The sequence below is a fragment of the Artemia sp. Qi Xiang Cuo genome, chromosome 8 (genome assembly GCF_049724085.1).
Source record: "Artemia sp. Qi Xiang Cuo chromosome 8, ASM4972408v1, whole genome shotgun sequence".
Classification (NCBI taxonomy): Eukaryota; Metazoa; Arthropoda; class Branchiopoda; order Anostraca; family Artemiidae; genus Artemia; species Artemia sp. Qi Xiang Cuo.
The window spans coordinates 9767546-9783784 of NC_142801.1; the positions used below are offsets into that span (position 1 = coordinate 9767546).

A 16239-nucleotide genomic window follows, 5' to 3' on the forward strand; every position below is an offset into this window, starting at 1 on the left:
TTTTATTTTAAAAGTTTGTTAAGTATAAATAAGAGAACCAAGGTAATTTCCAGCAGATTGAAAAGACATAAACAGACATTTCAGCAATGGCCTCCGCAGAGCCGTAGTGCTAAAAAAAGCATCTTCTGAAGGCTAACAAGATGAAAACTAGCAAAGTACTTCCTCTGATTTTTTTTTTTTTGTGTGTTAAGGATGGCTTGGCGCATGCCCTTGCTGACATCCACTTTTTTTCAACTGGGAGAAAATCATCCTCGTTTTTATGGTTTTCTTATTTATTTTTATATTTTTTCGGTTTTTATCATAGGTCATGTATAGCCAGTGCAATCTTAGAACGTATATAATCTACGTACTATGATCGAACCAGATGTGTTGATATGTGATATCTTTAAAACAGAATACCAACCGTACTCACATTGTATTTTCCGCACACTCAAGAATCTTTTCTTTTTAAGGGAAGCATTTGATAATGGTGGAAGTTTTAGCCTTGGCGATGGCTTACGACTTCTATCCTGCTATGTTCTCAAATATTCGTGAAAGATATATTCAACTTCTTGCCAGTTGTACACTTGTGGGTGTATTGATCTCGATCGTTTCAACTATCGTACCTGTCGTTCTTAGAAACCGTATTGATCTACAACGACTTCAGTTCAAAGAAGCAGTAGCAGCTATACCTTGGCTGGCTGTGGTAAGATTTTTTTGCATTAATAAACGCATATATATATATATATATATATATATATATATATATATATATATATATATATATATATATATATATATATATATTTTAATTCGATTATAAATTTCTGTTGTTTCCGGTCTTCTTGGCCCAAGTGGTAATCTAACCCTAGTGTAACTTTGAGGGCCAAATTTGAAATCACTGGGTCACGTAATCTGATATAGTTATAAAAAACATATCAATAAACCACGTGGAACATCAATTACCTCTATTTTAGGCACGTATGCAAGGATTGTTTGGTGTCTGGAGGCTCTTTAGCGTCAAATCATGGACCTAGGTAATTTTTACTAGTTTTACTACTGATGACGGTCACTGCATGTGTGAACGAAATATCTGGTATTTTTGTGAATTTCTATCACTGTTTGTGAAACACTGTCTATTAAAAGGATTTTATCCCTATTTTAACTTTTATTTATAATCATGGACCATGTGAAGATGAATCGTGTTTTAGCCCTTTTAGACCCCTTTTTAGATTTTTTTGCATAAAATAATCTTTTTGCATTACCTTCTTTCAATGGTGTTGTTATCAAATATGTGTTTGCTGTTTTTTAACTGTTATTTATATCAGGCACATAAGCAGAAATCTATTTTAGAGGGCTGGCATTTGAAAAAGGAGCGGGTGAAACTAAAAAAAAAAAAAAAAAAAAATCTTAGTATAAAGAGGAGCCAACATAAAGAGGGCTGGCATTTTAAAGAGGGCTGGCAACATAAAGAGGGCTGGCATTTGAAAAAGGAGCGGGTGAAACTAAAAAAAAAAAAAAAAAAAATCTTAGTATAAAGAGGAGCCAACATAAAGAGGAGCCAACGACACCTTGTGTACATAGTTAGCCAGAAGCCAGATTAACCGCAAGAAGCTTTTCGAGGGGGGAGGTGACATTTTAGGAAAACAGAGCTTTGATTAATACCATGTACACAATGCATGATCAAAACCATATATGAATAATATAAGATATAATTGGAGGAAAAGCCGGAAAAGAAAGGGATTCCAGGTGGGGTGAAAGGCGGATCCAAAGACCTCCGCATGCCTGGCTCTAACCCATTCCGTCTCCATTATTCTAATTATATTTCCAATGTCAAAGTACTTTTTTTGCACTTTTTTAGAGCAAAACCAAATTTTTTCCGGTATAAAAACAGAAATTTGTCCAGATCAGGAGGCAATTCGCTATTTGGATTTGGATAGAATTTCCACATAATTTTTTGGCTAGTTTGTTATACTATAAAGGTTATAAAAAAATCGTCATGTTATACATATATATATATATATATATATATATATATATATATATATATATATATATATATATATATATATATAAAAGAACATAACGGTTCTCAGCCCCACATGTATTTAATTTTAACTCGTGAAAGCCTTCAAACATCATTTTGTAACGTCAATAATAAATTCTGTATTTTTTATCAAATAAATAATGTTTTTTATAAAATTTTCATGAAAAGAAAAGTAAACTTCTGTGTTTTATCTGTATTTTTATTCTGTATTTGTATTCTAATGATGCCTTATAGATGCCTTTTATGTAAGGTTTCCGTTATTTGACAGATTGTCCTTTATATAAGGTTTTCGTTACTTTTCAGATTGCCTTAAATTTCGCCTATTTACTGAATAACGTAAATGCCAAAGAATATAAGATGTCCCCCACTTTGTATCTTGCGGCCGCCATGCAGATATTATATAGTTGTGCTCAACTGTGGTTTTTGGAAGACATCAACTTGCCTGCCCCCGACTTACCATGGATTTTATATAGTATGACGCAGCCGTTTTTATTGTCAATGTCAGTTCGGCATGTGGCTCTTTCGTGGTAAGTTGTTTTGATTCTTAGCATACACGGGCCTCAATGATTTACTAGTCATAATGCTAAAATCTAAGACAAAATTACCACATATTTTAACCATAAAATTGCCAAATTTTACCATTATAGTTTGAATAATCTGATAGTTTGGCTTATCTGTTTAGGGGATTTGATACCTTAAAGCAGTACAAAATTACCACACATTTTAACCATAAAATTGCCAAATTTTACCATTATAGTTTGAATAATCTGATAGTTTGGCTTATCTGTTTAGGGGATTTGATACCTTAAAGCAGTACAAAGTTACCACACATTTTAACCATAAAAATGCCAAATTTTACTATTATAGTTGGAATAATCTGATAGTTTGACTTATCTGTTTAGGGGATTTGATACCTTAAAGCAGTGGTTCTCAAACTTATTTAGAGACTGTACCCCATTTTAACCATAAAATTGCCAAATTTTACCATTATAGTTTGAATAATCTGATAGTTCGGCTTATCTGTTTAGGGGATTTGATACCTTAAAGCAGTACAAAATTACCACATATTTTAACCATAAAATTGCCAAATTTTACCATTATAGTTTGAATAATCTGATAGTTTGGCTTATCTGTTTAGGGGATTTGATACCTTAAAGCAGTACAAAATTACCACACATTTTAACCATAAAATTGCCAAATTTTACCATTATAGTTTGAATAATCTGATAGTTTGTCTTATCTGTTTAGGGGATTTGATACCTTAAAGCAGTACAAAATTACCACATATTTTAACGTAAGTGTAAGTTGTTTTGATTCTTAGCATACACGGGCCTCAATGATTTACTAGTCATAATGCTAAAATCTAAGACAAAATTACCACATATTTTAACCATAAAATTGCCAAATTTTACCATTATAGTTTGAATAATCTGATAGTTTGGCTTATCTGTTTAGGGGATTTGATACCTTAAAGCAGTACAAAATTACCACACATTTTAACCATAAAATTGCCAAATTTTACCATTATAGTTTGAATAATCTGATAGTTTGACTTATCTGTTTAGGGGATTTGATACCTTAAAGCAGTACAAAATTACCACATATTTTAACCATAAAAATGCCAAATTTTACTATTATAGTTTGAATAATCTGATAGTTTGACTTATCTGTTTAGGGGATTTGATACCTTAAAGCAGTAGTTCTCAAACTTATTTAGAGACTGTACCCCTTTTTACCCACAAAACATTTTAGGTACCCCTTCTCAGTTACCGGTACTAAGTAAGATATAGCTAAAATGTAAATGAAATTGCCAGTCCTAGAATTACAGAGTTGTTTTGTTTTTTTACGTTGGCTGGCCACGTACCCACTAAAAATTTTTTGTGTGCCCTCAAGAGGTACACGTAACACAGTTTGAGAACCAATGCCTCAAAGGATCACCTTATCTCGTCCATTATAATTTTTTTTTTAGTTTGTTTGGCCAAACTATTTTAAATTTGGCGGTCTTGTAATAACTTATAGAGCTTGGATAAGAACTTAAATTAAAGGAGCGAAAACTAATAGCCGATATCTACTTTCCCAGAGATCTATGAAAAGACTATTTAACTTAACCCGTTTTGTGCTGGAAATAGAGATATTCAGTTTAATGAGACTTACCTCATTGGAAAGTACAATTTTTTTCAAATAAAAAGAGCAGAATTTTGTTTTTAAAGTTCAGGAGAGGACAGCTCCCTAAAAATTCTATAGCATACCTGCTAAGAAAACGCTAGAAAAGGAGTACCATTTGAGCAATTTGGCCGCTTTGAGAGTTTCCTTTGGTGCTACGTTTTTGATTGAAAATCAAAAAGGCTGACTCAGGGGCCGTAAAATTTCATCGTTAAACCCCAGATTCTCGATAGCTCTTGATGGCTAGTCCCTTGTTAAAGATCACTAATTGGACCATTGTCTTTGAGACGGTCAGCCGTCGCTGAGGTTCGCAAATGATTTTACGGTATCAAACCCCTTTAATTCAAAGTTTTATCCACGATTTATTGTGAAGGTTTAGATTCGAAGGGACAGATTCAAAAATACTTCGGAATATCGTCTGCATTACTTCAAGAATAATCTTATAACTTTACTTAACTGATAAATCGAAGTTTGGCCCATGATATACAGTGGCGCTTCGGAATATCGGAAACTTCGGAAAAACTACTTCGGAATATTGCCTGCATTACTTCAAGAAAAAACTGATAAATCGAAGTTTGGTCCATGATGTACAGTGAAACTATAGATTGTAATGGACAAATTAAAAATTAATTCAGGATGTCAACTATGACAATTTTTATTTTTATGAATAAAGTTTATTTTCATTTTATATTTAAGTTTTATTTCATATTTAACTCATGGATCTTTTCTACAGATAAGATAAACGAGGTATATGAAAGTTTCTCCAGTGTCAGGGGCTTCCTAAATTAGGGAAAGTTATTTTTGGGAAGATTCAGTTTTCCTTCCAGATGCTTTAGAAAGTACGTCACCACAATTCCTTTGTAGAGTGGCAAAGTGGCAAGGATCCTATATTTATTTGATAAAAAAATGCGATTTTTGTGTGACAAGATCAGTAGTGATTGTTCAGTTTCTTTTTTTACATAGACTCTTTTTTTACTTTTTTTTTGCTTTGTTTGTTGTTTTTTTTTGCACGTTATTTCACCTCTAATAGTGTGATATGTCAAAGGGTATATAATAGGGTGAAAAGGTCTCCATAGCTATACAAACACAACATTGCTGAAAGAACAATTTAATATTCTATTTTTCAGTGTGAAAGCAATTCAATTTCCCCCAAAGTTTTGAAGATGGCTGATGTAAGACTTTTTTACTTATTTTACTTTGCGAAGCCATAGAAACAACGGTTTTTTTTTGTTTTTGTTTTTTAATTAGGGTAATGTAGCATTCATTGCAAAGGTATTTATCAGACCAAAAGGGCTATGTTAAAACACATACAAAGACACACTGGCTTGCAAGATAGAAGAATTCAAAGAATTCAAGATAGAAGAACTGCCTATATCATGCAAAGCAGCTATGAAAGTTTGACTTAATTGATTCAAATTGTTACTAATCTGACCATGTCCACTTGTAGTATTTTTAAAGGTTTATTTTCAAAGTGCTTGATCAAAGCAATTGATGACAATAAATATATGGGAATTTCAAAAAGATGTGTAGAACTGTCTAAAACGGCAGCAGAACAAAATAAAAAGTTCATTGTTGGGATCACCATGGTCGAAAACCCTGAAATGAAGGGTCTTAGCCCCTCAACTTCAAAAAGCAAGAAAAATTGCTTTCATGCAGTAATTCAAGCAGGTAGTAGTGATGCGTCTTTTTTTTCTTTGTTTTGGCAATTTATATTAAGGCTCTTTTAGACGTTTCTTTTACGCTTACTTATTTAAGTTTAAGGTTTATGCTCAATTAAACCGAATATTTTGATAGCGAATTTCTGAACATGCTATAGAGCAGTAAAATAAGGAAAATCGATTTAGCATAAGTCGGCAATGTGTAAAAAAGACTCTTATGAAGGTAAGAAACCTAAGGGTGAGGGACCAAGGGAGGCTAGGGAAAAAACATACAGTAAAAAAAACATGGTAGAGTCGACCCAGGGTTACAGTCCGGAGAACTCATCCGAACAGAAGAAGGACGCATGGAACGCTGGCGAGAGCATTTCTCTGAGCTACTGAACCCTGTCAAACCCCCGTGCGATCTACCTGCCTTCTCGAGTGCTGCTAGAGAGCCCTACGCAATAAACCTCGATCCTCCAAGTGTTGTGGACGTAGAAAAAGCACTGAAGTGCATAAAAAACAATAACACTCCAGGAGAGGACGGGATCCCTTCTGAAATGTTCAAGGCCTCACCAATTCTACTATGCCAGCTTACCGACCTGGTTGTCCAGGAATGGATGACGAAGACCTTCCCAAACGACTGGAAAGTATCAGACTTCATTCCGCTATACAAAAAAGGAGATAAGGCCATTTGCGGAAACTATAGAGGTATCTCCCTGATCGACCATACCATGAAGATCTTCTGCGTCATTCTTTTGAATCGATTCAAAGACGCACGTGACAAGTTAACCCGTCCTGAACAAGCAGGCTTCAGACCAGGCAGAGGCTGTCCAGAACAGATATTGACGATTCGCTTCATCCTTCAGCAGTACAGCAGGTTTCATCTACCCCTTCTCATCGCCTTTATTGACTTTGCAGCTGCCTTCGACGCTCTCATCAGAGAGGAGCTATGGAGAATTATGGCTGAAGACGGTGCGCCACAGGAGCTCATTGAGATACTTCGAAGTGCGTATAAGGACACTGAGACTTGCGTCCGTGTTTCCAGCAATTACACCCCTAAGTTTCCAGTGGAGTTTGGGGTAAAGCAGGGATGCCCCCTTTTACCTACATTATTCAACTACACGATAGACTGGATCATGAATAATGCAATGTGAAACCAAAGCGGAATAGTTTTCGGACAAATAGCTGGTTTCCTCCAGCCCCTGACAGATCTGGACTTCGCAGACGGCGTTGCTGAGCTGGAATCTACCGCCGACAGCTTACAAGGCATTATCGACGATACCTCTGAGGTCTCAAAGCGCATCGGACTGACCATTAGTGGCGAAAAGACTAAAGTATTTGCTCTCAACCAACCTGCTCCTTGCCAAGTTACCCTCGACGGTGAGCCAATAGAAAGCGATGAGGAATTCAAGTATCATAACACCAGATGGCGGAGCTGAAAGGGATATGTCTGCCCGCATAGCAAAAGACTAGGGAGTCTTTACTAGTCTGAAAAAAGCATTATGGACCAGACGGGAGATCTCAACCAAAACAAAAGTCAGAATCTATGGTGCAACTGCTCGAGCAGTACTCCTGTATGCTTGTGAGACATGGCCGATCAAGGCTGAAGATGCGAGAACTTTGGACGTGTTCGACCACCGCTGCCTTCGTTACATCCTCCGCATTAAGAGATGGGACATGATTTCCAATAGTGAAGTAAGGAGTCGCTGTGACCAATCAGAAGAGCTATCGCTTATCATTAAAAGGCCTGGAGCTCTTTGGCCACACATTGAGCCGCCCCAAAGGCACGATATGTTGAGACATACTTGTCTGCGAACCAGCCCCCTCCTAGAAACGTAAAACAGGAGGAAAAAGAAGAACCTGTGGCAAAAATACAAGGAGGACCTGGAACCGTGGGGAGGATTCAAGAGACACGGTCGGAGATGGGACAAACACTGGCTGAAGATCACTGGAGAAGCTGCAACCGACAGGTCCAAGTGGTGGTCGGAAGTCATCCCAAGATCCTTTGGTGCCGGGCAGGACAGTTCATCGTCTGGTTTCCGCCGAAAGTAAGTAAAGTAAAGTAAGACCCAGGGTTACTACTCGAGCAAGCACCTCCTTACGATTTTCCTAGCTTATGATGCTCTAAAATCGCCCAGAAAAGTGGTTGGGGTGTTTTGCACACCCAGGCCGTCACAGAACCCGAACTGGTATTCTCCATAGTCGCACATTGCGTTGACATCTTCTGTAAAGACCATCCTCTCAAAGAGCTTTCTGATGAAGGGCCAGACTTCTGTGAAGTCTGATCCTCTGTGAAGACCTCTGTGAAGTGTCAGTCTTCTCTGAAGACCAACCTCTCAAAGAGCTTTCTAATGAAGGACCAGACTTCTGTGATGTCTGGTCCTCTGTGAAGACCTCTGTGAAATGTCGGTCTTCTCTGAAGACCAATCTCTCAAAGAGCTTTCTAATGAAGGACCAGACTTCTGTGAAGTTTGGTCCTCTGTGAAGTGTCGGTCTTGTCTGAAGACCAACCTCTCAAAGAGCATTCTAATGAAGGACCGGACTTCTGTGATGTCTGGTCCTCTGTGAAGACCTCTGTGAAGGTCTTCTCTGAAGACCAACCTCTCAAAGAGCTTTCTAATGAAGGACCAGACTTCTGTGATGTCTGGTCCTCTGTGAAGACCTCTGTGAAGTGTCAGTCTTCTCTGAAGACCAACCTCTCAAAGAGCTTTCTAATGAAGGACCAGACTAATCAGTCATTACGATTTTCTGAGTTTATGGTTATTATCCTTCTCAAGATTATATGAACAGTGTACGAAGTTCTTGTGATTATCGTAATAATCTTAAGCGCTTAGAAGGGCTATATCCAGGGTAACGGGTCTGATTTTGTCACCCCTCCGAAATATTTATCCGACCCGTATAGTGGTCTTAAAAATGAAGGTAAAAACCCTGATTTGGGATCGTTAGATAAAGTCCACGGGGGGTAAACCCCTTCTTTTTCAGTATTTTGGTATCCCCCCGAACAAAAAATTGTAGATATGGCCTGGGTTCACTGTGTTTGAAATCTACATGCATTTCTTAGAGCAATTTCTTCTTGAAATACCTTAAATTCAACAATGAAGCTAAAATATGAGTCAAGATATTACTCCGGGTATCAGTGCTTATTTATGCAAAGTATGCAATAAATATGCCCTGAAAATGTGTGGATCAATTGCGTATCACATTACATTTTTCTTTTCATTAAATAACCTCAGAGGATTAAGCTTAATTACCTCAGTTAGCGACATAACGTTGGTGTTCTTTTGTTAACTCGGCAAATAATTCAGTCTTCATTAACTTTCTTTTTCTCCTCCTAAACACTGCGACTAATACTGTCTTTGGGAGTGAAAATTATCCCATTAATTCTATAATAGCAATGAATCAGAAACCTTGAAAATTTTTACCTAATTGAAAAAGAAATTTATATTGAAGGATTCTAAGCAGGCAAGCTTATTAGGCTTAGGTCATTTTTTGGCCTGTGAGTCTTAGCAAATTCAGTCCCCCGTTTTGCATACAAGTCCAGTGGACATTGTCCGATCATCCCTTAGTTCTATGACCATCTATCTTAGTTCTGCTCTAGGATGGATGGATGATAGACTGTCTGTCAACAAGTGAAAATGACATCATTTTTATACAATCCTGATAAAGGCTTATGCCAGCTTTGCCTGTCGCTCAGACTATCTGTCTTGGATTTATCTCCAATTAGCCGTGGCTTGATAGCAACTTGATTTTAATTCAAAATCATGACATTTTCTTTTAAAATGTATTGATTCATACAGGCTTTTGTTTTAGGTCTGAATTGAATGTTTACGCGTTGGCGGCAATTGGGGTACTCTTCTGCATATCATTCTACATATTTTGTTCAAGCAATTATGATAAGGTGGCCTTTAAGCAGGATCCACATGCACCCAAATTTCAAGGTAACCTTTTTTTTATTTATTGGAAATATTGCACCTCAAGAAAGCACCCAAACGGCAAAAAACGTTAAGAGGAAATTAGGAAGACTCGTAAGTGGTGTAACTAGTTAGGGAAAGGACTCTAGGATTCCTACCCCTCCCCCCTTAAATTCCTCAGATGTGTTTATCTATATCTGTTTTTTAAAGTATAAAAATAAAATTGCATTTTATTTTTATGTTTCAGTTACTATGGGCCAGAGTTTATTCTTTACTATTATTTTGTGTCATGAATTGATTTGGTATATTTCGGAATTTGCATTTTATTCTAATATTTCGGTTACTATTGGCTAGAGCTTGTTCTTTACTATAAACATCCATGAAATATTTGATATAATACCCATAACCATTGTTTAGATTTGGCCGCTGTCCGTAATTCCCAAAAATTTGTTCTTCCTGAAAATTTTTACAAGGATAAGAGTTACCGTTCTTGAATCAGCATCAAATGTCAATCCTTCCTCGATTGATTTTTTTTTTTTTTCAAAGTGTTCTAAATTTTAGAATAAAATTCTACAAATAAAATTCTGAAAAATAAAATTCTACAAACTTACGATTCAGCTGTCGCAGCAATCTGTTGACTATCAGAGGCAACGCTGTAGCGTTGCCTATAGTAAAGGCCATACGGCTCCAATGTTTTTTTTTTCAGTGGCACTTCATACGGAACGGGTCGTCATAGAAGCTTCAAAGGGGGCTCATTCTATTGGAAATCGAGAGTTCTAGTGCCCCTTTTAATAGTCGAAAATGATTGGACGGCAACTCGCCCCCCCATGCCCATCATTCCCCCAAATAAATCCAATCAAAGTTTTGAGATAGCCATTTTGTTCAGCGTAGTTGATTTCCAGATAGAAAATATGTTTTGAGGAGGACAATCCCCCACAGCCCTCAGGGCAAAGGTTGTAAGTTATGCCCCGGGGCATATAAGGTTTTTATAGAAAGCGTTGTCGTAGAAACTTCAAAAAAGGCTCATTTGATTGGAAATTCAAAGGGCTATTGCCCTTTTTAATAGTCGAAAGTGGTTGGAGGGTAACTAGTCCCCCCCACGCCCATCATTCCCCCAAACACAACCAATCAAAATTTTTAGATAGCCATTTTGTTCAGCGGCGTTGATTTTCAGATAGAAAATATATTTTTGCGGAGGACACTCCCCCACAACCCTCAAGGCAAGGGTTTTAAGTTATACCCTGAGGGCATATAAGGTTTTTATAGAAGGTGGTGTTGTAGAAACTTCAAAAAAGGCTCATTGGATTGGAAATTCAAAGGGCTAGTCCCTTTTTAATAGTCGAAAGTGATTTGAGGGCAACTAGCCCCCCTTTCACGCCCACCTTTTCCCCAAACACATCCAATCAAAATTTTTGAGACAGCCATTGTATTAAACGTTGTTTTAAGTTCTGTAAATTAGGTCCTTGAGGATGACAACTCCCCCACAGCCCTCAGGGAAAATGTTGTAAGTTATGCCCTAGGGTATAAAGTTCTTTTTAGAAAACATTTTCTTATCAACTTCAGAGAGGGCTATGTTTTCAGTAATTTGAAGGTTATTGTTCAATTTTTAAGCTTCATAGTTTAATGGTGGATCACCAGCTCCCCCCCCCCCCCCTAACTCTTTTTATCCCAAATGCATCCAATAACAATTTTAAGATGGCTATTTTGTTAAAAATAGTTCAAAGATTATATAACAAAAATTCCGGTATTGACACAACCCACCAGGGCCCGGGGGCAGGCGTTGAAAGTTATGCCCTGGGGGCATATATGGGTCTTATGGAAGGGATGCTCGTATTAACTTCAAAGAGGTATCATTTGATTGGAAATTGAAAGTTCTAGTTCACTTTTTAAGAGTCAAAAGAGATTGGAGTGCACCTAGCCCCCCCCCCTCCTCGCCCTTTTTTCTGAATCCCATCCGATAAGAACATTGAGATAGCTTTTTTTTAAATAGTTCAAATACCAAATAACGAAAACTCAGCGGTCAACACAGCCCCCCAGAGCCCGAGGGCAGGTGTTGTAAGTTATGCCCTTGGGGAACATATGGTTTTTATTGAAGGGATGCTCGTAAAAAATTCAGAGATGGCTCCTTTGATTGGAAATTGAGAAAGTTTTTGGAAGGTTTTTTCGAGTCAAAAGATATTGGAGGGTTATAGTCCCCCATGCCCCTTTTCCCCAAATGTATCCAATAAAAATTTTGAGATAGACATTAAGTAAAAATTTTTTCAAAAGTCAGATAACAAAAGCTCAGGTGTCGTCACAACCCCCCTGGGCCCGGGGGCAGGCGTTGTAAGTTATGCCCTGGGGCATATATTTTTCGTATGAAAGGGATGCTCGTATAAACTTCAGAGATGGCTCATTTGATTGGATATTGAAATCCAGCCCTTTTTAAGAGTCCAAAGTGAGCAGAGGGCAACTGGCCCCCCAAGCCCTTTTCCCCCAAATACATCTGATAAAAAATTTGAGGTAGCCATTTTGTTAAAAATAGTTAAAAGATCATATAACAAAACTCCTTTACGTATCGTCATTTCGCTAACAATAGTTCAAAGGACATATAAGGAAAACTCTTGTGTTGACACAACCCCCCCCCCCCCCCGGGCGGGGGCAGGGGGTGTAAGTATTACTCTGGGGGCATATATGGTTCTTATCGAAGGTATAGTGTAAACTTCAGAGAGGGTACATTTGAATGGAAATAAAAGTTGTAGTTCATTTTCTCGGAGTGAAAAAGATCGGAGGGCAACTAGCCCCTCCCGCCCTCCATGCCTTTGGGCGTATCGGATGGATAAACCCATCCGATAAAAATTTCAGGTGACCATTTTGTTAAAAATAGTTCAACCATCAGATATTGAAACTCCAGGGTCAACACAACATCCCAGGGCCCAGGCACAGGCGTTGTAAGTTATACTCTGGGGATTTATATGGTTTTTATAGAAGGGATACTCGTATAAACTTCAGAGAGGGCTCATCTGATTGAAAATAGAATGTTCTAGTTCACTTTTAAAGAGTCAAAATAGACAGAAGCTTAATCTAGTCCCCCCACGCCATTTTTCCCCAAACCCATCCAATGAACATTTAGACATATCCATTTTATTTAAAACAGTTAAAATATCAGATAATAAAAACCCCGAGGTTGACACAAGCCCATTATTTCACTTCGATATTGCTACCTTGATATCAGTTTGCTTATTTTGATGAATATTTGATTTTTTTTTTTTAAGTTTGATTTTGAAATAAGGAATTTTTAAAAACTTGAATTTTTTTTCAATCAAAAACGAACAAAAATAAATTAAAAAACTTTTCGAAAAAATAAGTTTTTCAAAGAAAAGTAAAGGCCATTTTGAACTTAAGCTCAGCAGATACAAATACCTTTTAAAATTAAAACTCAAAAAGACCAGAAATTACTATTACAGAAGAAATGAAACCCAAAACTAAAAGAAATTAAATAATCGATCATAGCAAAAACATACAAAAATCAATGTTATATATGAATTGATAGATCTTAAAGCGATTAATACTTAGACTGAATATGAAGATCAACCTTAAGACGAAAATAATATTTTCAAATTGAAGTACAAATGAAACTTAAAACGAACAGAAATTAAATAAACAATCAATGCAAACAAACATACAATATATATATTAATGTAAATTAATAAATAAATGTAAAAACGAGGGAAACTCAAATTGAATATGCAAATTAAGCTTGAAACAAACAAAAATCACCACAAACAAGAGTTTGAGCATGACCTCCTTCTCTCACTGAAGTCCGCTTATATGGCACCTGATATATCTTGTAAAATCGGAGCCTTGATGTCCTCATCTTTGTCTGATGCTTGATCCAGTCAAGATTACAACTTGTAATTCATGATAAGTGAATTTCATTGTTTATGCTGAATTGGAATTTCGCATTGTTTCTATCACCCAGGGTGTCTGCGTAATGGATGTTTCGATTTAAAGACAAAAATAAATTCCACGTTTTTGAGTTTTCTAATAGTTATATGTTGAAAATAAAAAATCTCATCAGATATTCTTTAGTACGCGTACTACTACTACTACTAAAAATCACCGCAGCACCAAGCCGCTTGAGGCCAACACGGCAACGAACGCTCCTCCTCGTCAATCTATTCAAAGCCTCCCTCTTTACACCCTCCCATGAAGTTTTCATTTCTAATCTTTCCTTGCAACATCCTCCCACCCCAACCGAGGACGACCTACTTTTCTTTTAGTCTGAGACCGTTGGCTGACAGGGACAATCTGTTATAGACTTTGGATAATGCTTTATTATTATAATGTTTATAATCTTTGAAAATTTTCGGCTTAATTCCCAGTATTACAGAAAAAAAATCTAAATTTCTCTTCTTTTAGTTTTGTACCTACGCCTATGAAAACTAACTATCTGACAAAAGAACGAAAAATTTCACCGAATAACAAACATGGAACAATGAACCGAATTCAGCAGAAAAACCTATTAGTATTGCATATGTTAGTTATTAAGCCAAAACACAAATAACACTTTGTTCTTTATTATTATAAAGGTTGTGCTAGTAAATTTTTTTGGGTTTTGATGTACTGTTTTTTGGATTTTTGTTTCTTCATTTGTTGTTATCATTATGCGGAATTTAGTTGTCTCAGCATTAAGCCAAAGCAGAACTTTATTTATTTATTTTTTCGTTGTAATTAAAGTTACTGTTAGTAAATTTTTCGGATTTTGATTTTCTGGTTTTTTTTTCGATTTGTTGTTATTATTATGCGGAAGTTAGTTGTCTCAATATTAAGCCAAAGCAGAACTTTTTTTTCTTTTCTTTTTTTGAGTAGTGCTATTATTTGCCCATGTCTTGTTGTTTCTGCAGTTTAGTTTATTATTTATCCATAATACAGTTTTAGTCCCTGTTTGCAAGCTTATATTATGTGTGTGTATACGTTTTATTTATATCATTTTATTATTAAATTTTATATTATTATATTTCTTTTTTTAGTAATTATTTATATTGTTCTATATTATATGTATATATACATATTTATAGTTTCCTTTTATTTTTAGGATACGAATTCATTCCCACTGGGACAGGTGAAAGAATATTTGCTGGGAGATTATGGGGCAAAATTCGTCATCCAGATTATCTTGCTGATTTGCTCATGCATGTTTCGTTGACTTTCTGTGGAAGTTTAGGCTTGTATATTTACCTCTTGGAGCCATTGATGACATTTATTATGCTTTTAAAACAAGCAAGATTAGATGATGCCTGGATGAGTCACAAATATGGTCCAGCGTGGGACAGATATTGTTTAAAGGCCAAAAGTAGACTAATTCCAGGCATTTATTGACGGCATTTTTGTACTATTTGTGTAAGTGATAGACCGTAGCAGCCAAGTTGTCCCTAGATCTCGTGCCGTGGCGTCAATTGAGAGGGGTGCATACGCCCATTCTAGATTTTTTCACCTTCTACACCTTGACTAATACCTTTTTGAGAGAATTTTCATTGAAAATTGCCTCTGTTTTTCGGGCATTTTCATTTAGAACAAATAAAAAACGAAAAATTTGCCCCCCCCCCCCTTCACTTCTCGTGAATTGACGCCACTGATCTCGTGATTGTATGGTCCTTTTTATTTAGTAGGTATATGTCTATTTGTCTTTTCCCTAAAGTTCTGCCTTAATAAATATAATAATGGTCATAAGGATTCTGTAGTTTGGATAGCTTGTACATGTAGTGCGGAAAACTGGTCAAAATATAGCCAAAATATAGTTTCTGCAAAAATCTTGTCAAAACTAAGATGCTTGATTTTTACTTGCTTTTAAGAAATTGGATCCAACTTTGCCCCCCCCCCCCTCGAATCCTTTATAGTACTATATGGACTGTCATTTCACTTGGTTTTGGGAAATTGGCTCCAACTTTGCCTTCTTCCCCCGAATTGTGACGCAATTACGCCTCTGCTTTCCTACCCCTCCCCCACCCCCCTTTCTCGTGTCTACCCTCTCCTCTTTTTTTAGTTTCCTTAGTGATAGATAAAAGAAGATTAGAAAAGACAGCGATTTCCTCTCCTTCCAAACCAATAGCCCTTCGAAACATGTAATACTAGGGGGAATGAGGGGAATGAAATACTATTCTATTTTAGCATTATTAGGGCTATTTGCCTTATTTGTGTTATTGACCAAAAACACATGATCCCTATTACTGTTATTTTCTAATTAAGACAAAGCTAAATTATATATATATATAATTTTATTAACCCACACTATAAAAAACCAAAAAGGGAACGAATGTAGTATAAAGAAGAAGAAAAAAAAAAACAAAAAAAAAACACTTAAATGAAAAAATAAAAAAAAACGTTACGATAAACCCCCAAAAAATAAAGAAATTATTACAAAAACACACGAAGGACGAATTGCAATTTCCAGACAAAAAGGCCCAAGCGACCCCAAAAATTCAGAACGACGTTTCGTCACAGCAGCAATCGGATCTGT

The 16239-nt window shown here is 36.4% G+C and overlaps 1 protein-coding gene across 1 annotated transcript in view; it reads left to right on the forward strand.

Annotated features, from left to right (window-relative positions):
• The window catches only part of LOC148949145 (delta(14)-sterol reductase LBR-like), a 48314-nt gene extending 32339 nt beyond the window's left edge, over nt 1-15975 (forward strand). Inside the window, exons 7-10 of the mRNA XM_089092841.1 lie at nt 453-685; nt 2330-2553; nt 9640-9767; nt 14818-15975. Of these exons, the coding sequence (XP_088948967.1) occupies nt 453-685; nt 2330-2553; nt 9640-9767; nt 14818-15101 (869 nt within the window). The 3' untranslated portion in view covers nt 15102-15975. The remainder of the gene's footprint in view (nt 1-452; nt 686-2329; nt 2554-9639; nt 9768-14817) is intronic.
• Nucleotides 15976-16239: the final 264 nt, after the last annotated feature.